The 21,116-nt window shown below is 37.3% G+C and overlaps 1 protein-coding gene across 1 annotated transcript in view; it reads left to right on the forward strand.

Annotated features, from left to right (window-relative positions):
• LOC132771627 (solute carrier family 9 member C1-like) overlaps positions 1–21,116 on the forward strand; it is a 109,431-nt gene that overhangs the window by 50,294 nt on the left and 38,021 nt on the right. The window contains exons 13-21 of the mRNA XM_060769856.2: positions 1,157–1,254; positions 3,757–3,876; positions 5,131–5,326; positions 7,717–7,905; positions 10,986–11,135; positions 14,720–14,771; positions 16,414–16,562; positions 17,167–17,292; positions 19,702–19,800. Coding sequence (XP_060625839.2) covers positions 1,157–1,254; positions 3,757–3,876; positions 5,131–5,326; positions 7,717–7,905; positions 10,986–11,135; positions 14,720–14,771; positions 16,414–16,562; positions 17,167–17,292; positions 19,702–19,800 — 1,179 coding nt within the window. The remainder of the gene's footprint in view (positions 1–1,156; positions 1,255–3,756; positions 3,877–5,130; positions 5,327–7,716; positions 7,906–10,985; positions 11,136–14,719; positions 14,772–16,413; positions 16,563–17,166; positions 17,293–19,701; positions 19,801–21,116) is intronic.

Raw genomic sequence — 21,116 nt, forward strand, 5'->3', positions numbered from 1 at the left:
TAAATGTAGTGAGAAAGTCAGTAAAGCTGAAACTCAAAATGAACCGAGGCTTGCTAGTTAGGTACTTATGAAGTGGTTGAATTGCCACCTCTCAGAAGTTATTTGGCTTTCTGTTCCTATGTGACAGGGGATTAGACTAGGTGGCCCTTTGGATACATCCACATATATAATTTTGTGAGCAGATTAATTGATAATTGAAATATAATTATTATGTTTATTATTACCACATTTTTTCTCTCCACAAAGGAGATTTAAAGTGGCTTACATTAAAAGCATATCAATTAAACATTAAAACAGAAATAAGTATCAATAGTATTTAAAAAATCACTGTCAAAATCCATAAAAACGGATTACAAACATATTCAAAGCTAAGACCACAGTACCCCCTCACTTTATCTTAAAAACCATCTTTAAAAGCCTGCCTGAATAAAAAAGTTTGAGCCTGCTACTGGAAGGACAGCAGGGAGGGGGCAATTCCGTCTACCCTGTTCAAAAGCAGCCTCACGTAGAGCATGCTACAGTAATCCAGACAGGCTATAACTAAGGCATGTACCACCATGTCCAGATATGGCTTCTCAAGGAACTGATGCAGTTGGTGCACAAGTTTTAATTGTTCAAAGGCTCTCCTGGCCACCGCAGACACCTAGAGCTCCAGGTTCAGAGCTGAATCCAAAAATACTGCAGACCTGTGTCTTCAGAAGGAGTGTAACCCCATTCAGCACTGTCTGGATTCCTATTTCCTGGCCTGCCTTCCAACTGACCAGGAGCATGTATAGTGTCTGGATTAAGTTTCAGTTTGTTTGCCCTCATCCAGTCGATTACTGATGACAGACACTGGTTTAGGGTCAAGACAGCTTCTGTGGATTTAGGTGAGAAAGAGTAGAGTTGGGTGTCATCTGCATATACGTGCATATATAATGCTATGTCAAGGCTGGTCACAAATTGAGCACTATATATGGAATTTCCATGTCTTTGGCAACACAGTCAAATAAGTGAATCTGCAGTGAATAAGCATGAATTTTTGTATGCATTTATGTGTATGTAGTGTTTTATAGGCAGGTGTATTATGTGAGATACATGTTGTCATGAAAATATTATTTTACAAAAAAATTAGCAGTGCGTTTTTATTCAGTAAGAGTTTTCCCCCCAAATATAGGCAAGTTATCAGAAGCAATATAACAGTGGAATGTTAAACCAAGAGGCTGCTCAAACATTAATAGGTGCAGCAGAAAGCTATGTTGATATTGAAGGAAAGTAAGTCTTTCAGTTTATACAATATACTTGTTTTTAAAATCTTCTATATATCATTTCTTAAATGTTGACTATAATTAACTGCCCATGTATTTATTGAATTGAAATATTCCGGTCTGCCAAAGAATGAGCGCAGAAATATATTAATTCATTGTCTGTGTTTCTGCTATATAGCTATTCTTTTAGGCTTTATTTCCAGAATATGGCTATCAGATTTACTTCTATATTTGTGATGTCTTGATGCTATTCCATTTAGAATGTACATAGGAGTTCTAGTACTTTCTTAACAACTTTTTTCTGGTATTGCAGAACTACATAACCATAAATCTCATTGGATGTTAACAGATTGTTAGTGTTCAGCTTGTTATATTTTCTGTATGTATATCAAAGAAACATTTCTTCTTCTTCATGGTCTTTGAATCACACAATTGGGTATTATCATGCATGTGCAGAGCACTGTTTGAAACCTTCTAGAATCACTAGAGAGGAAAAGATTTAGCGGTAACTCACACCCTCCTGAGGCCATATAAGGCCTGGTTGCCGCCAAGACTCTTCAGTTCCTTTTGTCAGTCCTACAGCTGGTACAGGAACCTTTGCTTGTCAAGGTTGTCTTCGGTTTTTAGCATTTGCTGTTGGATTCCTTTTTGCCTTCATTGGGTAGTGACTTTGGTCTGACCTGTGGTTGGTCTTTGACCTCTTGAGGCTGATGTTTTGTTGCTCCTGCTCCCTCTTCTAACTTTTTGTTCCATAAGTATGGTGTTTGCCCTAGTCCATGATGGCTTCCACCACTCGCTTTAAGCAAGCAATGTTCAGGCAAATTGCCTGATATAGGTGGACACTCTAAGTGCCTCTCTTTGGGTGAAGGGAGTTCCATTCATGCTTTTATCCATTGCCAGCCTTTCATGCCTCATGTACAAAAAAATAGATGACCTGCTGTTTCGCGGTGCCTAATAGGCTGTTTCTTTGGCAGCGTACCTTTCCTTCTCTCCATACTTGTTACAATGAAATTGTTTTGGTCCAATCCGCTGTCAGTGCCTCCTACGTCTCTGAAATAGAAACTGGGTACTATGTTAAGGACCCTGACCTCCCTTGGCTGTCACACTACCACAACTCCATCATTGTGGATGAAGCTCAGTCAAAATCAAGCCAGTGTTACATGTGGCCCCATCAAATAGGAAAAGAAAATTGACATAATTGGCAGGAAAGTCTATTCTGGGGCAAGCCTCTTGGCATGTATTTCCACTTACGGCACAACCAGACCTTATATAGCATCAGGATGGTGGGTGAAGTTACTGTCAAAACTTTTTTTGCCTAGCGATTCTAGGAGGTTTCGAGCAGTGCTCTGCACATATGCAAAAATATCCAATTGCGGGAATTCAAAGAGGGCCACTAAAAGAATTACAGTTTCAGGTAAGCAACCCGTCCTTCTTCATGGCTTCTGCTTGCTGTCTGTTCCATCTCCTAGGAAAGTTCTAGTGAGTTCCAAGGTCTGAAGCCAGGCTGAAACTTTTATGCATTTCAGAATCTTTCTCTCAGATCCCAAATTTCCTGCAAAGAAAAGTCCACTCAGATAGCTAGAAAATTAAGCTATCTTGAAGTGGCCAGATTTCACAAAAAAAAAATCTGATTTTAAAGAAAGCTTTATTTTTTCTATTAAGTATTGAGGTGGCGCTTGAGGTTGCAGTGTATTTTTAAAATAAATGGGTTTTCCTGGATGTCCTGGAGACATCCAATAAAGCCAATTCAATCCAATTTTGGACATTGAACAAGGTTTGGGGAGTCTAGATAGGCCAATAGCCATAAAAAGCCATGCCATGCCGTATACTTTGCCCACTTTTACAATAGGGAGTTATGTTTGGTTTTCTCTGAATGAATTGTGGTTGGTCATTGTCATTGGAGAATCCCCACTTCACCACGCTTTATGAAATGAGATTTCCTTGCACCTGATTTCCTTACTTTCCTGCAGATTTTATACTGAAACTTAAGATACTTTGATAAATTTTGTTGGGTGGCAGAATAAAAATGAATAAAAAGTAAACGTTGAATTTCCTCGGAACAAAATCATGCAGGATTACACTTCTAATGCTTTCACTTCGGCACCAAATTTGTTAATCATAAACAACCAGTTTTATCTGTAGTTATGACTGCGTTTTATGCATTTTCATTTTATTATGTGATTTTATATGTATGGACAGTTGTGTGGGTGATTGTATGTGTAAGCGATTGTAATTTCATGTTTTTATTATTTTCAGTTCTATGTATTGCTTATTTTATGTGCGGCATTTTGAAGTGCTTTGTAAGTTGCCCCAAGTCCCTTTGGAAAGATGATGGCGGGATGCAAATAATTTTTTTTATTATTTTATAAAGATGCTTCTTGTTACCTGCTTATTTCAACCTATGATTCCATATTAATACTGCATTCTAATAATTTTGGTAAAGTTATTCCACATTTGAGGGGCTATGTAATACTCTGTTTACAGTTATATGTTACTTTAAATATTCTAGGTTTATGAATATTCATGAAGTAAAGACATATTGGGAAAGCAAAGGAATGCTGGTGACGATGAAGAAATGGCTATCTGATTGGGTTTACAATGTGAAAGACGAAATAACAAAGCCACCAAAGTTAGTATAATGTTTAGTAAACTATAATAATGCACATTGCTCAGAATTAGAAGTCTGAATCTTGGCATATGAATTTGATTAAGACAGATGTTAGGGTTTGTATTATGTCTAGGTTGGTGGGAAAAACGAACGCCTAATGGCACAAGAGGTAAGGCCTCAATGCTAGGATTAATGGTTCTAGAACAGGCATGGGCAAAGTTCAGCTCGCCAGGTGTTTTGGACTTCAACTCCCACAATTCCTAACAGCTGGTAGCCTGGGATTTCTGGGAGTTATTATTATTATTATTATTAACTTTATTTGTACCCCGCTAGCATCTCCCGAAGGACTCGATGCGGCTTACAAAGGCCAAGGCCTCAAAATACAACGTAACAATACAACACCTAAAGCAAATTAAAAACAATTAAAGCAATATTAAACAACAAGCAATAAACAATACATAAAGACACTATAAAACTGGGCCGGGCCAGAGTAATGGGTACAGGATTAAAAGTGCTGATGTGACAGATGAAATGTAAGGATTATAGGGTAAGTGCAGTGTGCGGTGTGCAGCAATCTTAGTTCTAATAAAGTGCTTCTGGGACTTGTTATTGGAGATTCCTATTCTGGAAAGGCACATCGGAACAGCCAGGTCTTCAAGTTCTTTCTAAAGACTACCAATGTAGGGGCCTGTCTAAGATCTTTTGGGAGGGTGTTCCAGAGTCGGGGGGCCACCACAGAAAAAGCCCTGGGAGTTGAAGTCCAAAACACTTGGAGGGCTGAAGTTTATCCATGCCTGTTTTAGAACCTTTCCAAAATTACTCCGTTTCATTGTTGGTGCCACTGTGTATGCAGAGCAGAATTAATGCAGAGTTCAAAGAGGTAAGCTCTTGTGTGTTCTATGGTGGTGGTGAAAGATGTTGATAAATTATTATTGGAATTAAAAACCTGCTAGATCCTTAATGCCAGTCAAAGCAGATGTGCCTATCTTAGAATTATGAGTTTGAAAGAACCAAATTGCAGGCAGAGAAATAAGGTTAGAATCTTCAGCGGGAAACACAGTTATTAAAGAAATACATTCCTAGATAGAGGCAGTCCGCTTCTTCCTAAACCAGTCCACAACCTTGGTATTTCTAGTTATTGAAGGAGGTCAACTAGAGAAAACATTGTGATGCATGATTATATGTAAAAATTAGACTAATAATATTGCTCTAGAAGTACTAAAATACTCTGTTCTGAATAACAAACCCCAAATCTTTTTTCTTCTTCCTGTACAGAAACAAGTTTTTGAGGATGTGTCACCAAATAGTGTTTATGGAAGAGTTTGAATATATAAGTACCTTGATAACATATTTGAACAGTGTTCCTATTATTCTTAACTTTATATCGAGTGTGAATGAAGAATATCTTCCACAACTAAGAATGTGCAACTATTACTTTCTGTGTCTATACATAGGAGAAGCTATCCTGAAGGTATTAATTATGTAATAAAATGCTTATATCAGTTGTAATTTTAATTGCTTTTAAAATATGTTTACAAAATAGTATATGATCCTGGGATTCAGGGTTCATTTTCCTACTTTGAACCCATAAAACCTACTGGGTAAACTTGAACCATACACATTCAGCCTCAGAGGAAGGCAATGATAAACTTCTTTTGAACAAATCTTGCCAAGAAAAGCCTAGTACAGGATGACCATAAGTTGGAAACTACTTGAAGACACACAACAACAAAAAAATAAATTGCATTTGACAAATAATGTGAAATTTAAAATATTAAAAATGTGAAATGGTACACTGCTCTCCTTATAATGGTATCACTTTTTTACTTCTTTCTGATTTTGTTTTTATTGATATTATTTGCGGCAATTACAATTCTTTACACCTAGTTGCTGATCCAGATCTTATCCTTGATTGTACTGGCCCACACTTTGATTGATTGTTATGATAGATATCCAGCCCTCAGATTCCACTGCTTTTTAGGAATTTTATGGCTTTCAAATTTTTGTGATTTTATTGATGAGGTTTTTATGTGCTGTTGATTGTACTTGTGTCATTGGGTTTGTGCTTATGTATTGTTGTCTGCGTGTGGCACTTGGAGTGCTTCTGTGAGCTGCCCCCCGAGTCCTTTTGGGGGGATGGTGGCGGAGTAAAAATAAAGAATTATTATTATTATTATTATTATTATTATTATTATTATTATCCCATTCAAGGTTGCAGACATGTCCATGAAGAACTTTATATCATAAGTCACTCCTCTAAGGCATCTGTAATAATTGCGTGTTCCAATGAACACTTAGTCATGGCTTTTTGACATTTTCTGGAGACAATAGGACACATATGCCATATTTACGTGAATCTAAGATGCACCTTTTTTGGCTAAATGAACATGCCAAAATTGTGGTGTGCCTTAGATTCGTGTAATATGGTAAAGGGCAAGTGAGGGAACAAAGGAGAGGCAACGGGAGTGCTCAGGATCTAGTTGAGGCTGGTGCAAGGAAGGTGGCCTCAGCAGCAGAAGAAGGCGGCCCTGGCTTTCGTGAGCGGAGGTGAAGGGTGCAGGTCTCGGGGGCGGAGGAGGCGGCGATGTATTGTTGAGGCACTACTACTTCCTCTCTTGTGCTCGCATTCATCTACCTGTCCTTTTAAACCTTCTGTCCTTTCCATCTTTCCCTCCCTTTCTGGATCTCGCAAGGTGGGGTGAAGGGGGTGTGCCTCAGGAGTGGAGGAAGAGGCAGTAGCAATGTTTTGGGGCATTCATGTGCTCCTTCTGCCTCCTGTGTGCGCATTTTCTGTCCTTCCCATCTTTCCCTCCCTATTGTTTCTTCCTTTCTCCCTTTTTTCCACCATTCCTTCTCTCTTCCTTTCCTTTATTCTTTCCTCCTTTTATCCTCTTGTCATCCATGTCCCCCTCGTCCTTTTTCTTTCCTGCCTATCTCTTTCCTTATCCTCTTTCCATCCCTCTGTCTCTTTTCGTTTTCTTTTGTCCCTTACTGCTTTCCTTCTTACTCATTTTCCTTTTGTGTACTGTATTGGAATTGGCTATCTATCTTTTTAAAATGTTTCAATATTTTATAGAAGTTAATCATATTTCTGAAGTGTCTTCCATAGTAAGACTTGATCTGCAACTGTGAGGATCTAGCAATACTATGCAGCTAAAATATTCAGAAATCAAAGGTCTTCCAGACTGGAAATTTGTAGAGCTTTATTTCTCATTCCAAATTTTCTTTTTAAGGCCATGTAATTATTTTTTCTTTTCCTCTCTCATCCTTTTCTTTCTTCATCATTTCTCCCTTTCTTTCCTCTTTGCCTCTTCCTTCTTCTTTTTTCATCCATCTTCTCCTTTATTCCTTCTCATCCCCCTTTTCTCTTTTCCTCTCTCATCCTTTTCTTTCTTCCTCTGTTTTTCCTTTCTCCTTTTCCTTTATTTCCTCTTTCCCTCTTCCCTTCTTTTCTTTCTTCCCATTTTTATGTATTCTAAAATATTATTCACTAGCGGAGAATTGCAGAGATGTGTGTGAGAAATTCAAGAAGATTTTCTATTCATTCATATTGCCCGTGTCTTTACTCCATTTCATTTGTATATATAAGTTTCAAGCTGCAACTTGTAGTATATAAAAGACCGCTCTTACAATAATTTTCATTATATTGTGTATTGTGTATTGATCGAAAGGATTGCTGAGAGTTTAAAAACTTCCTGAGTTGTGTTTTCTCTCTCACTGTTTATAGCTACAGTGCTATGCTAATAATCAAGATACTATATTTTCATATGTGATACAAATTAGTATGTGAATGCATTTTCCTAAATATTTGGTTTATGTTAATGTCTACTGGATATTTAATGTGATATTTGTTTTCAACAGGCTTTTGCAATGGGGAGGACCTATATCTATTACCATTGGAATCAGTTTGATCTTATAATAATAGTAGTTGGAATCATAGATGTCATGATTATTAATCTCTTTAAAAATATGACCCCATCATACCCTATGATAAATACAATCAGAATATTTCGATTTGGTCGCCTTTTAAGAGTTTTCCGTCTCTTTAAGGTAAATGGGCATTTCTGTCTTACTTCTGCAATGTGGTGTCAAGCAGTTCAAGTTGAAAACTTAATATTTTGTTGGTTTCTAATCTAGATTTAAAAATTAATTTCAAACAAATTGAAATGTTTTTTATTCAGTAACATTTGCTTAGTTTAAATCCATTCATTAGCATACTGTTTTTTAAAGTGGATAACCTAGTAATAACTGAACTCATTAGGGTGATGGCTTGACCATTCTTTCTGCTTGTTCTCTGGCACTGAACAAAAAGACTCACCCAGGTAAGTGTCATGTCCTGAATATTTGGAACAGCAATGAAATTACATAATCTAATTCGAGTTCACATATTTTATCTTATAAGGGACATTCCTTTTTTACTTTATTGTCATGGAATATTGTCATGTTTATTCCTTCCTTTTATAATATACAAGTAGATTTCTGGTGGCCCTTCCAGACAGGTCCTATATCCCAGGATCTAATTCCAGATTTTCTATTTATCTCAGATAATCTGGCAGTGGAGACTCATATAATCAGGTTAAAACCTGGGATCAGATTCTGGGATATAGAACCTGTCTGAAAGGCTTCTGGGTGTGTCTCTATAGGAAGACATTCTTCGGTGATTTTATATCTCTTAGCTGTGTAAGTTTATATTTAAATTTTGTCAGAGAACTCTTTTCTGGAGTTTATTTGTTTGCCTTATTGCTTCCTATCTAGACAGCAATCTTGTGAGATACCATAGACCTCTCCAGAGTTTGATTTGAATCTTAACACTGAGATTTTTGTATTTGTTGATGGGAACTAGGCACAGCTCGATAATTCTTTTAGTATTCTGGTTACTTAGCTGCATGATACTTTTGAAACTGAGATAAATAAGTTGGAATAGTAAGCTTTCATAGACTTAGATCTGCTTCAGTTGCATGGATTGAAGTGTAATGGAATATGCTTTTGCATACTGATGTAGATTAACACGACCATGTCTTTGAATTCTGAGTACGTGGGCATAGATTCAGATGAGGTGTTGATAATCATCAGGCTTGTTATAGATGATATACTATGGCCAGTGCTTTTACTTATAGTGTTCCTGAAAATATGGCTAGAGTGACACATCCATCAGTTAAATCTAAATTAGACTAGACTACTACAGTGTAATCTAGTGAGAGTGCCTTTAAAAGAGTACCTGTATTGGAAATTACAGCTCACCCACAATGATGCAGTCAGATCTATTGAATAAGACTGGTTATAAGGGAATATGTTAATCCTTTGTTAATCTGCTATACAGGCTACCAGTTATTGCAGACTGAAATTCAAATTGCTTGTTATAATTTATAGTATTCTCTATATGGTATTGGTCCTCCATAGCACACGGTGGGGAAAACAACAAGCTAAAGCATAATCCTGACCAGATGAAAATATCACTGGTACATGGTTTATCTGCCCAGAGTGGTCCTGTTAATGAGTTCTGGATTTGGTTCTGTTACCTCTGTAGCAGAACACACACACACACATATATATACATACTTTAAGTTTTCTGGCTTTTTCCAGTGGGTGCTTGATACAGTTGTGGTGGCGGCGGCTCTTCTGCTATGTGGCTTGCCTGCCAAGGCAAAGAAAGCAAGGAGGTGGATGCTTCTTTCAGCCCCCTTTGCTCTCTCTCCAGTGGCTCTGTTGGGGCTACCCCATTGTAGCAGTCAGGGATCTCTGTTGCTGCGTGGAAGTGTCAGTGAGTCACTGTCACCGCCATTCTACCATAATAATAATAATAATAATAATAATAATAATAATAATAATCTTTATTTTTATGGCTCCCCCTCTCCCCAAAGTGACTTGGGGTGGCTCACAACACAAAAACAATATACATTATATCAAACAAAAGGCTGTAAATCACAAACAAAACACAATAAATTAAAGATAATAAATGTAGTTAAACATAGTTAAAACATCCTGATGTTGCTACCAGCGAAGAGAGTAGAGGGGATTGGTGCTTCCTTTAGGCTCATCATGGATAAACTAAACTCTTCCCTTTGACTGCTGTATAGGTATTTATTTATTTATTTATTTATTTATCTTGTCAGGAGCAACCAGACATAGGCATTACCACTATATCTGTAGTAATCACTATTTTGTCTTTGGCCTCAGCTACACTGCCATATAAAATCCAGATTTTTTGCTTTAAATTGGATTATATGGCAGTATAGACTCATAATCCAGTTCAAAGCGGATAATGTGGATTATCTGCTTGGATAACTTGGATTATATAGCAGAGTAGAAGGGCCCTTAATGTCCTCTGAAAAACAGACCTTTACTTACATGTATTTAATGCTACAATAAATCCAAGTTTAAGCCTACAGTCCATCCAATCCTAACTATAGTAGGCATATAAAATAGAATAAACTAAATCCTGCAAAGAAAACAAGAGCTTTTTACATAGAATCATTCAATCTAAACATTCTTGAATGTGCAACTTGATCTGATAATTGTGTTGCTGCAAGAGAACTTGGTATCAGTGAAGAGCCTGTAAGATACTAGAGAGAGAGAAAGAGTCTGAAATGTAAGAAATGCCAAAGCCAAAAAGAAAGAGTTGTATCACAAGCATGCATCTTTTGCCTGGGTCTGCAAATGAGAACAAAAAGGCAATATTGTGATTCTAGCATTCATATAAGGTGGCAAAATGGCTGTGTTCTGGGGAAGAAAAGGTACCAAAAGGAAAGATTTGCTTCCAGACCTTGAAAGGTTTGTTGATATAAACATTTCTGTATCATTGTCAGATTTTCTGGTTTAAATTCAGGCTTACTTACCTTGTTAAAGTTAATCATCTATATCATTTTTTTACACTCCCCTAAGATTTATCCTGGATTTATCCATAGGTCATATAAAGATCCATACATTTTTCTGGCTCATGAGTTGTTTTTGCATTTTGTCCAAAGAAATCAGTGGTGCAGACATAAGTCTTTACCTCAGGAACTGTTGGATGATCAGGACTGATGTGGTCTTGGCTGGATGTTGCATAAATTGCAGTACTAATGTCATTAACTTTACTAAATGTTATAGATAGGTCAAAAATATAAATGAAAATACGTTCTGTATTTCAGCTTATGCTACCAACATTGATTTTTGTATTGGATAAACAAATAAACAAACAGCTCACTTTCCGGTATGACATTGCCAAAGGTTATGTTCAAGGTGAAGAAGATATTAAATGTTTAATTGAACAGATTGCTGGCCACGAGAAAGTTTACATGGTGAGTACAATAATCATGTATTTTAAGGAGAATGGTAAGTTATTCTTCATTTGTATGATATTAAATGTCAAGAGCATATTTTGAGTAGATAAAAGTAACTTTTGTTTGCACACCAAACATGAGAATACAAAGGGAGACTGGCTGGGTCTGGGAGATTCTCAAATGAGCTTTTTAATAACTTCATGGTTAAGATATACAATCTCCAGAAAACATTTCCGTTTCTGGCAAGCAATTATATCCATGATACCTTCTACAGCACAATTCCTTTCTGCGCCATAATAGAAAAACGGCCCCAAATAATATGAAGCTCAAAAGCAACAAAATAAATACTTTCCAGCAGTGCAGGGAGACAATCTTTTAAAGTGGGTCTATCTTCTTCCTCAAACAGGAAAAGCACGTTATCAGTCAATCAAACTTACCACAAGTTCCAGTTCAGTCATGTCTGGGCAGTTCCACTTTGATTGGCTAGGTTAGTCTTGGTATCCCTGGGTACTAGCAGAGCATACTAGTTTTCCTTTACTGCTTGCCATCCTAAGCTAGTAGGGGAATCTAGTAGTGGTTACAGAGACTGTGATATGTGAGTGAAATTCAACTTCAATCATCTTGGTACATTGAATGTTCTCACTTTCCTCCCCATTATAATTAATGGTTTGGAAATTCCCCGGAAGCTCTATAAATGGATCTCATTAATTGAGAGTCAAGCAGTAGAAGCTGAGGGTTTAGGTAGGTGGTTGGGACAGTGATAAATTTGCAGGCCAAAGAACCTAACACCAATCAGATTAAACCTGATAGATAAGAAATGTTAAAATCAATGTTGGAGAGATTTTCAAAAAATAGGCACATATATACATATGTGGTGAACTTCCAAATATATACAACATTTTTGAAAAATGATATTTAAAGAGATAAGGGGGATAACAATTTGAGATAATGAGCACACCAGAAATAGCTTTATTGTTGATATATGATAATATTAAGATATTAAAATATCACAAGAAATAAAGGGGGTAATCTCCAATTTACTAACAACAGCGAGGCTGATCATAACTAAAATTGGAAATAAAGCATGATTTTCAGTTTGAAGATTGGTATAAAGAAGTATGGAATATAGTGATAAATGATAAAATGGCATGTGGTATTAAGATAAAAAGGGAAGATGGAAACTCATTGAGTTTTGGGAAATATAGGCAAAATTTATAGAATACTAGCTTGGGGACCCGGTGATGCCCAGGCTACTTGAGAAAGACATTGCTTGTTTTGGGAAGTTTGTTAATATCTCTGGATGCAACTTCCATATGGGCGAGTCATCCCCCCCCCCCCCAAAAAAAAACAACCCTCCAGTATGTTTGTTGGCATGGGTTATTTGAAAAAGGCACTGTTTGTTTGGGGTGTTAGGTAATATCAGTTTGGTAATTTGTAGCTGTATTTCATGTTGTTTTTTATTAATGCTCCCATTCGAAAATGCATAAGGATGTGGGTGAACTGCAATTCCCAAAATTGTGGGTCAATCACCCAAAACCCCACCAGGATTCAAAGTTGGCTATGTTGGATCTGTGTGCCAGATTTGGTTCAGATCTGACGTCAGCTGGGTTCAGTGCTCTCTGGATAAGGGTGAACTACAACTCCCAGAGCTGGGGACAGTCACCCCCAAACCAGACTTGTACACACAGTTGGCCATGTTGGGTCTGTGTGCCATGTTTGGTCCAGATGTGATGTCGGCTGGGTTCAGGGCTTTCTGGATAAGGTTGAACTACAACCCTCAACATCAAGGTCCAGTCCCCCAAACCCCTGCAGTATGTTCAGTTGGTCATGGGGTTCTCTGTGCCAAGTTTTGTCCCAGTCCATTGTCGGTGGAGGTCACAGTTTCTCTGGATGCAGGTGAATTATAGATCAGCAATGGATTTACAGTTAGAGCCAGAGTTAGAGGTTTCTAGGCCTAATGTGTGTTAATTCTTTTAAATTTTGTTTATGTTCATTGTGGCATCGAATCGTGTCAGTGCAAGCGGCCTTGAGTCGCCTTCGGACTGAGAAAGGCAGCATAGAAATGCAATAAATAAATAAATGTTTAGGGGAACCAAGGTCATTTTCTGATTGGAATTTGGTAATTACAGATGTGTCTCCCCCCTGGTTCTTCCCGTTTCTCCTGAGATAGATAGAAGGAGGGCCATTTGTCAACAAAGACAAGAAAAGTTAGGGAGGCAGCATTCCCAGTGCTGCTAATGAGAAGAGGCCCTGCAGAAAGTTCTCAGGGAAAATGCCACAGTTTCTTAGGTATAAAGGAGGTCTGATTCTGTTGTAGCTCAGAGGAGTCAACATCTGGAATTCATGTTTCATGCTTCTAGATTCTTCTCTCAAGTTTCCTCATGCTTTTTGGTATCCATGGTCTTGAGCCTCAAGTTTTCCTATGTGTTTTTGATATTAATGGACTCATGCTTCAAGTATCAAGATTGTTTCCTGGTCTCATATACTTTTGGAATTATGTTTTAGTTGCCAAGTTCCTTTGATCTCCTGGGTTGTTGTTTTTGATAAAGACTCCAGTTTTAAAATCTTGCATGTATCTTGTACTTATGGATTATTGCTTTTAAGTTTCTTCAAGTGCTTTGTTTTTTAAGGACTAAACTTTATATTAAATCTGATCTTTTTACCATTTTTTGCTGAAGGGTTTACATTCTAAAATAAACTGCTTTGCTTTATAAACTGAGTGCTAGAGTGGTTTAAAGGTGCCTTTCCCAGCCCTGGTGTGCAACAGTCATGTGGAGTCTGTGTGTCAAATTTGGTCCAGGTCCATAATTTCTGGGGGTCGCAGTGGGCTATGGGAGGCAAATCGGGTGAAGGTACTGCATATCCTATCGTCCATGGTCCATCCTTGGCCAAACCACAGCAGGACGTATAGTGGGCCATGGAGGTCTGTGTGCCAAATTTGGTCCAGGTCCATTATTCGTGGGGGTTGCAGTGGCAATGTCAGTTGAGGGAGTGCCTTTGGAGGCTTCTCAGCGCTTGGAACTATAGCCGGTCCGTAGAGGCAGGAGGCTGTCTGTGTAAGTGGACCTCTGCTACGTACACACATTTTCACTTTTATTATGTGTATAGATAGATGTGTTTGCCAAAGGGCAGGCGAGCAAACCTGCAGTGGAAACGATGTTTTAGAAATAATAGTAATAATAGCGCCAGGAGAGAGTGCTTCTAGAACATGGCCATATAGCCTGAAATACCTACAACAACCCAATATATTAAGCGGTCTGGTCCAGAGGGAGGTAGCACCCATTTTTATCTTGTGGAGTTTATTTTGCGGATAATATGTTAAAACTGGTAAAAATGTTGAAGCTTTAAAAAAAAATACAGATTTTTTAAATTTGCAATTTTTATAAGGCCTTACTGAGATAGACACTTTGAGTAACTAATGAAATATTTTCTAGTGCTAGCCAAAGGTCATTTATTGACGGTGATAGGATAGTGCTGTTTCTGTTCTTTTCCTTGGTTCTAGTAGCTCACTGGAATGACTGTCAAAGACTACAGAGAGAGAGAAAAACATTGTAAGGAAATATGTGTTTTTCTCTAACATAATTTTGTCCCATTTTTAACAGGAAATAACCAAAATATTGGAAACAAACAAACAAGAGGCTATGAAGGAGTTAGGTATGTGTTTAATGTGTTAGCATACATACCTATGACTGCATTTCATTTGGTACTTCTGTGGCAATACAGATTTTTACAGATTTCTGTAAAAACAAACAAACCCTGAACTGATGAGATTCAAAATGCTAATGTTTTTATTATTCTTGCTAAAGTGAATTAATTCTATGATTGCTGATCCTTGTGTAGTGAGGGAGGTTTGGTATTAAGGGAGTAATCATAGAGACCATGAAAAACAAAATTAGATTGCTTACCTTCAATTCTGCTAGTTCGTGGAATCCCGTTAGTAGTCTTACAGGTCACCTAGTTCTGCCTGTGATCACTTGATACTCCCCTGTAGAAGCCATTGCATACAAACTGTTATGAGTACAGCTGACAATTTTGCAATGGGTAAGCAATCTGTTTTTCTGTTAAGTTGGTGTAGCGAATTTTTTGATCTATGTTAAATTTTTGATGTATAGCTCTATGTTGCAATGTGGCAGAATTGGCACAAATAGGATAGCAACAGTAGAGGCAAGATTAATTTGCATACCTGTAGCCGATTGGTTGTATGCAGATGAGTGTAGGCCAGGATTTAAAAAGGCCACTGAGCCAGAATGGCAGTTGGGGAGAAGAGAACTGAACATTTCAAAGGGGCGGAGTTAAGTTTAAAAATAGGCAGTTAGAGAGTCAGAAAAGATTCAGTTAGGGATTCATGTTTGTGTAGTAGAGTTAGGGATTGCTGTTTGTGAGGTACAGTTAGGAACTTCTGTGAGAGAAAAAAAGTTAGGAAAATAAAGAAGTGCCAGTGTTGTTTAAGGCAAAATATAGTTCTGTCAAAAGTGTATGATTTGAAACAGTTGAAGTTTGATAGGAAAAGTTAACCAAGTGAATGATATTGAATGTAAGATTTCAAGACTGTAACAGAACACACAAATGTAACAATAAGCGTTGGAGCCAGAAGCTATAAATAAACTCTGTTACTTCGTTTACTACAAGAGTGCCTCAAGCTTGTGATATAAAGCCTCAAAGTAAAAGCTCACAAGACAGCCAATTTTAAAGGGGAACTGTTTCAGTACAAGGCAGTAAAAAGATTTTAAAAGTAAATATCCCTCCCCCCCCCCCTCCGCATCGACACACATAAAAGGCACCTCTAAAAGGATTGAAGTAGTGATACGTCGTCCCAGTTGGCAATAGCTTCTATTCTGTTCCTGGGCTCATTTGGAGTGTTAACTATTATTTAGAAAGCCATAACAATTTGGGACTGGGATACAATCAGAGACTTTATTCCATGTTCCGTTTCCTTTGGAAATGCAGTTGATTGAAAGATTGTAGTATTGCTTCAAAGAGCATGGATTGTTATAAGATTTTCTGGTGGGTAGTCAAGACTCTCTTATTTAAAGTATTTTATTGAGCATTTTCAATTGACTGTTCTGGAAGTGAATGGGATACTTTTTGCCAGGTTTTTAAAGGTTATGTGGTAAAAAATTGGACTCTTTAACATTTTCTGTACTAAATTTTGGCAACAGCTGTAGAAATTTGACAGTGGCAGTGACATAGCCCTTGGTATCTTATTGTGAATTGCTCTTCTTTCTATTTCCTGAAAGAAATTGAATCTCTTTCTTACTATTCTTGCAAAATAGACAATGTTTTTGTTTGTTTTTAGGGCTAATGCAACGTGATTACCCAGAGATAGTTACCGCTGTGAAAACCAGACAAGCAGTTCAAACAGTGCTGAACACAGCTTCAGAAACCCTTAAGTTTATGATATCAGGAGGTATTGTTGATAAAAATGAAGGAGCTGAACTGCATAAGGTAATCTGTAAAATCAGTCCTCATACACCTATGCATGCCATTTACATATTATGGCATGTTTCATTATTTCAGTATATCTTACGAAAGGGGAAGGAATGCTTTCATTTCTGTGGGATTTACTTTCATGTGGGAAAGATGAGGGAGAAGCATGACAATTATCCCTGTGGTCTGGGAAAACATGAGCCGAAGAAAGCTGTCTGTTTCACTAAGGCAATGATTGAACTTTGGCTGAAGAGAATTGGCTTTATTTTCCCTGTCTTTCTCTCAGCTAGGAATACTTCAGTCCCCATTTACCTTTTTTACATGGGAAAATACTATTGTGAACTGGAGACGGATATTATTTCTGAAACATGTTTTGTCGAAGGCTTTCATGGCCAAAATCACTGGGTTGTTGTAATTTTTTTGGGCTATACGGCCATGTTCTAGAAGCATTGTCTCCTGACGTTTAACCTGCATCTATGGCAGGCATCCTCAGAGGTTGTGAGACTTCACAACCTCTGAGGATGCCTGCCATAGATGCAAGCAAAACCAAAAAAAACTTACGACAAACCATTGCTGAAACAATTTTCATTAACTAAATGTGACTTCTCTTTTTCTTGTTTAGATGATTCTTGTGAAGAAAAAACAGCTTGCAAAACTCCCACCTACAATTGCACCACCTACTGCACAGCAACTTCTGCATAATGTTATGTGGCTACAGGATAACAAAAACCAGATTGAGTATATTCAGGTAAGGTTTAAATAGTTGAAGATATCATTGAACTATCTTCATTTGTTTAAAGCTATTACATAATTTCAATTTCAGTATCTGATATTATTTTATTATTTGTACAATATGTTTTCCATTTATCAGGATTATCTTTTCACACCATTCTGATCACTGTTATGTACCTTCAAGTCAATTCTTACTTAGAGTGACCCTATTGTGGGCTTTATTGTCAGAATTTAGTCAGATTTTTATCACTGCCTTCCTGTAAGGTTGAAGGTGGCCTTTCAAGTGTTTTTCTGTGCACATCTGGTCTCCTGGAGTCCTAGTCCAACAACCAAAGCAGATACGATAAATTTGGTTTGGTGTAATCTAATTATACAATCATTTCTTTCTTTGTTTTCCTTTACTATATACTATTTTTAAAACACCTTAAAAAACCCTTAAAATAAATTTTGTATCCTGATTTTCTGTCTTTCTCTGGAGTGGTGAGAGGAGGAATCCATATAATTTGGTTTCCTGTTATCCCCTCCCAGAGACAGAAGAAGTAGTTTCACAATAGCTGAAATAGACTTAATTGATTCCTCTCCTCTGGTCATCTTAGAGACCAGTTTTTTTCCAGGAAAAAGAACTTTTCTGTTGCTTTTGAATTTTGGCTTTTTTATGTATTAACTCCTCTGCAGTTTAAGGAGGATGACATGTTTTCTGATAAGGAGGAAGAAGAATAGTCAGATTCTTTGTGTGTAGCAGGACCTTCAGATGTGTGATGAACTGTGATGAGACTACCTTGCATTTCTTGGAGGTTATAAAGAAACACAGACCTGTAAGTGATCTGTGGTCACCTTGATAATTCTGTAAAGCCCCATAGAAGGAAGGGCTTAGGCTTGGGTATAGGCTTGGCTCCAACTAGCTCCCTGGAGGTTGAAGGGAAAACACTAATGCAATGTGGATATGCTGAACATTATTATTTCGCAAGCAATCCACAACAGGAATTTATGAAGCCACATGGAAGATTTTCACTATGTGGTATTAATCCATTCATTATAAACTCCTCCTGTCTCACACCTCCTTGCTTTCCTATAGAGAGGTTAGGACTTGGCCTTAGACATGATACTGTGAAGAGACAAACAGCTGCCCACTCCTCAGTTCTTTCTAAAGTCCAGGGATCCCTTTTTCTTTTCTTTTTTCTCTTTTCTCTTTTCTTTTTTTTTTTTTTTGATAAATATGTATTGAATTTTATAATTTGTAACTGACATAACAAACTGACAAACATTTTTATTCTCATTCACATGCATGAAGGTTCCTTTTGGGAACTATAATCACATCTTCACAAGGTACCATTTTCCAGTGTGGTTTTAAAGCTGCTCATGATGAATCTGTTTGAACCACTTAGAAAAGTTTTCTTAGGCTTCTCTCAAAGGTTGCATTTTGGGTAGCCTTCATATTTGTTTGCTGTATTACAACTTGAAGCTCTTTTGTTTAGGAAGCACCTTTAACAAGGTCTGTGTTTCTGTCTGTTCAGATCCTTCTTTTATGGCTGAACTGCTTTTCACTTTCACATATCCCAGGAACTCATCCTTCCTTTTGTCTATTCTGACCCATGGCACTCCCAAGAGAGTTTATGGCAAATTTGCATGTGTGCATCGTGCTAAAAGTTTATATTTGCAGAACTACGAGCTTACAGCACTGTGACTGATTATGTCTTTCAATTCAAGTTGCCTTAGTCCAAAATAGCCACAAGGATTGACATATGACTTGGCTAAAAAAATTAATGCGAGTGCACTCAACCAGACCAGTCACTATGTTGGCAGTGTTTTCCACTCTAATCCTTTGGCTATTTTTCCTTCATTCATCATCACAGCATTACATTGAAGTCAATGGATGCTACTTTTGAAAGAAGAGTGCTGCAGGAGATGATTAACACTTAGGATACAGACACTTCCTTATCCGATAAGGTTGAGGGCTTGGATATGTCCCATTGTGTTGACTCCTTCTTCTTGCCATCCTGAAGAACACCACATTTGATACTTACCATGAAGGTGTATTGTGAGTTTTTAAGAGGAGCTATCCATCCCTTCTTAGCATGACTGTTCATCTTGTTTTTCTTTCCTTTCTTTCTTTTATCCTGATTTATGAGATTTGAAGCTTGATTGGTAAGGAAATTGGTCTCTAAAATAGCTGAAGGAGATGGCTCAACAAAGTGTGTTTCAACTATCATGCAATCATATTTTTTCTTTCTTCTTGTCTTTGGGCAGTGATGGCAGAAACTCAAGTTGGTTTTTGCATCACTGCACTTGTGAAGGTGTATTCTCATTTTCTCAGCATTTGTAATACATTTCCATAAGTACCCAGTGTAGTATTATCTCTCTCCACTCAACAATATTCTACATATTCTGTGCTCTTTAGTACTTCCAATTTATTTTATGTTTTCAGAAAAAAGCAAAAATTCTTTATTATGACTATGGAGATATCATATGTGAGGAAGGTGAATTACCCCAAGGAATTCATTTAATTGTTTCAGGAATGATTAAGGTAAGATCTAGTTACAGTAGACTAAATAACGAAGATTTTAACCAACAGAATGGAAATGAGCATAATTTAAGATAAGGTAGATTTACCCTAATTAATGCAGTTTGACACTGTCAGTGCACCCCGGAAAGAGAGAAGAGTGGATTATTTGCATATCGTTTATGCAGTTGTCTCCGAAAGTATCATTTGTCTGTTTGGAGAATGGACTATAGTTTTGTTTTTTTAAAAAATATGTTTATTTGGAATATTTTGCTCATAGAGGAGCTGATAGAATAGAAGTGTGTTAATATAAAGAGACGATACAAACAAACGAACAGATGTATGAATGAATAGACTAACAAATGACTAAATACAATACCACAACATATCGACAACAACACTTACCTACACCTATAGATATTCCCCAAAGTGTGATTAAAATACTTCTAGGATCTGCTGGGCAGGTTTCGGGGAGCAAACTATACTTGAGTCCCCTTTTCTTTCTTTTTTTTAATTGTCTAATCTGGTAATGGTGTAATCGCCGGTTTCATATTGCTATACCTTCAAGTTTCTTCAGTGTGTAGTACTGATATGTATATTCCATTATTCTGCCCTTTTATATATTTCAAAAAACTCCCCCAGTTAGTCTTGGGGGGTTTAACTGTACTCTGTGATATTTTGTGAGTTAGGATGTCCATATTCATGATGTCCCATATTTTCAACAACCATTGCTCCATCCACTGTGGGTGCTTCCTTGGATTTCCATACTCTGGCTGCCACTGTTCTCGCAGCGGTGGTAAAGTAAAAGAACAGTTTTTCTGAATTCTTATCTTTAATGGAGTCGATGATTCCCAACAATATTACCTCTGGTTTTAGATTTATTCTTTCCTTTAAAATGACTTCCATTATTTTTTTAGTTTCACACCAAAAGGTCTTGATCTTTTTGCATTTCCACCACATGTGGATGTAGTTTCCTTTTTGTTTTCCACACCTCCAACAGACATCACTGATTCTACCTCTGCTGAACTTGGATATTTTATCGGGCGTAAGATACCATCTGTAAAAAGATTTATACCAGTTCTCCTTCATCTCAGCTGCATAGGTATATTTTATTTTATTGCGCCAAACTTCCTCCCATTCTGTCATGTGTATTGATCTTCCTACATCTTTAGACCATTGTATCATAACTCCCTTTACCTGTTCTGTTTCGGTAGCCCATGTTAACAGTTGTTGGTATACTTTTCTGATTATTTTCTTTTCTGATTTCATTATCTTATCCCAGAAAGTTTCTTGCGTTTGAAATCCCCTTTTCACATCTATCTTAAAGTTTTCTAGTATTT

Source organism: Anolis sagrei, chromosome 1 (genome assembly GCF_037176765.1).
Source record: "Anolis sagrei isolate rAnoSag1 chromosome 1, rAnoSag1.mat, whole genome shotgun sequence".
NCBI classification, from domain to species: domain Eukaryota; kingdom Metazoa; phylum Chordata; class Lepidosauria; order Squamata; family Dactyloidae; genus Anolis; species Anolis sagrei.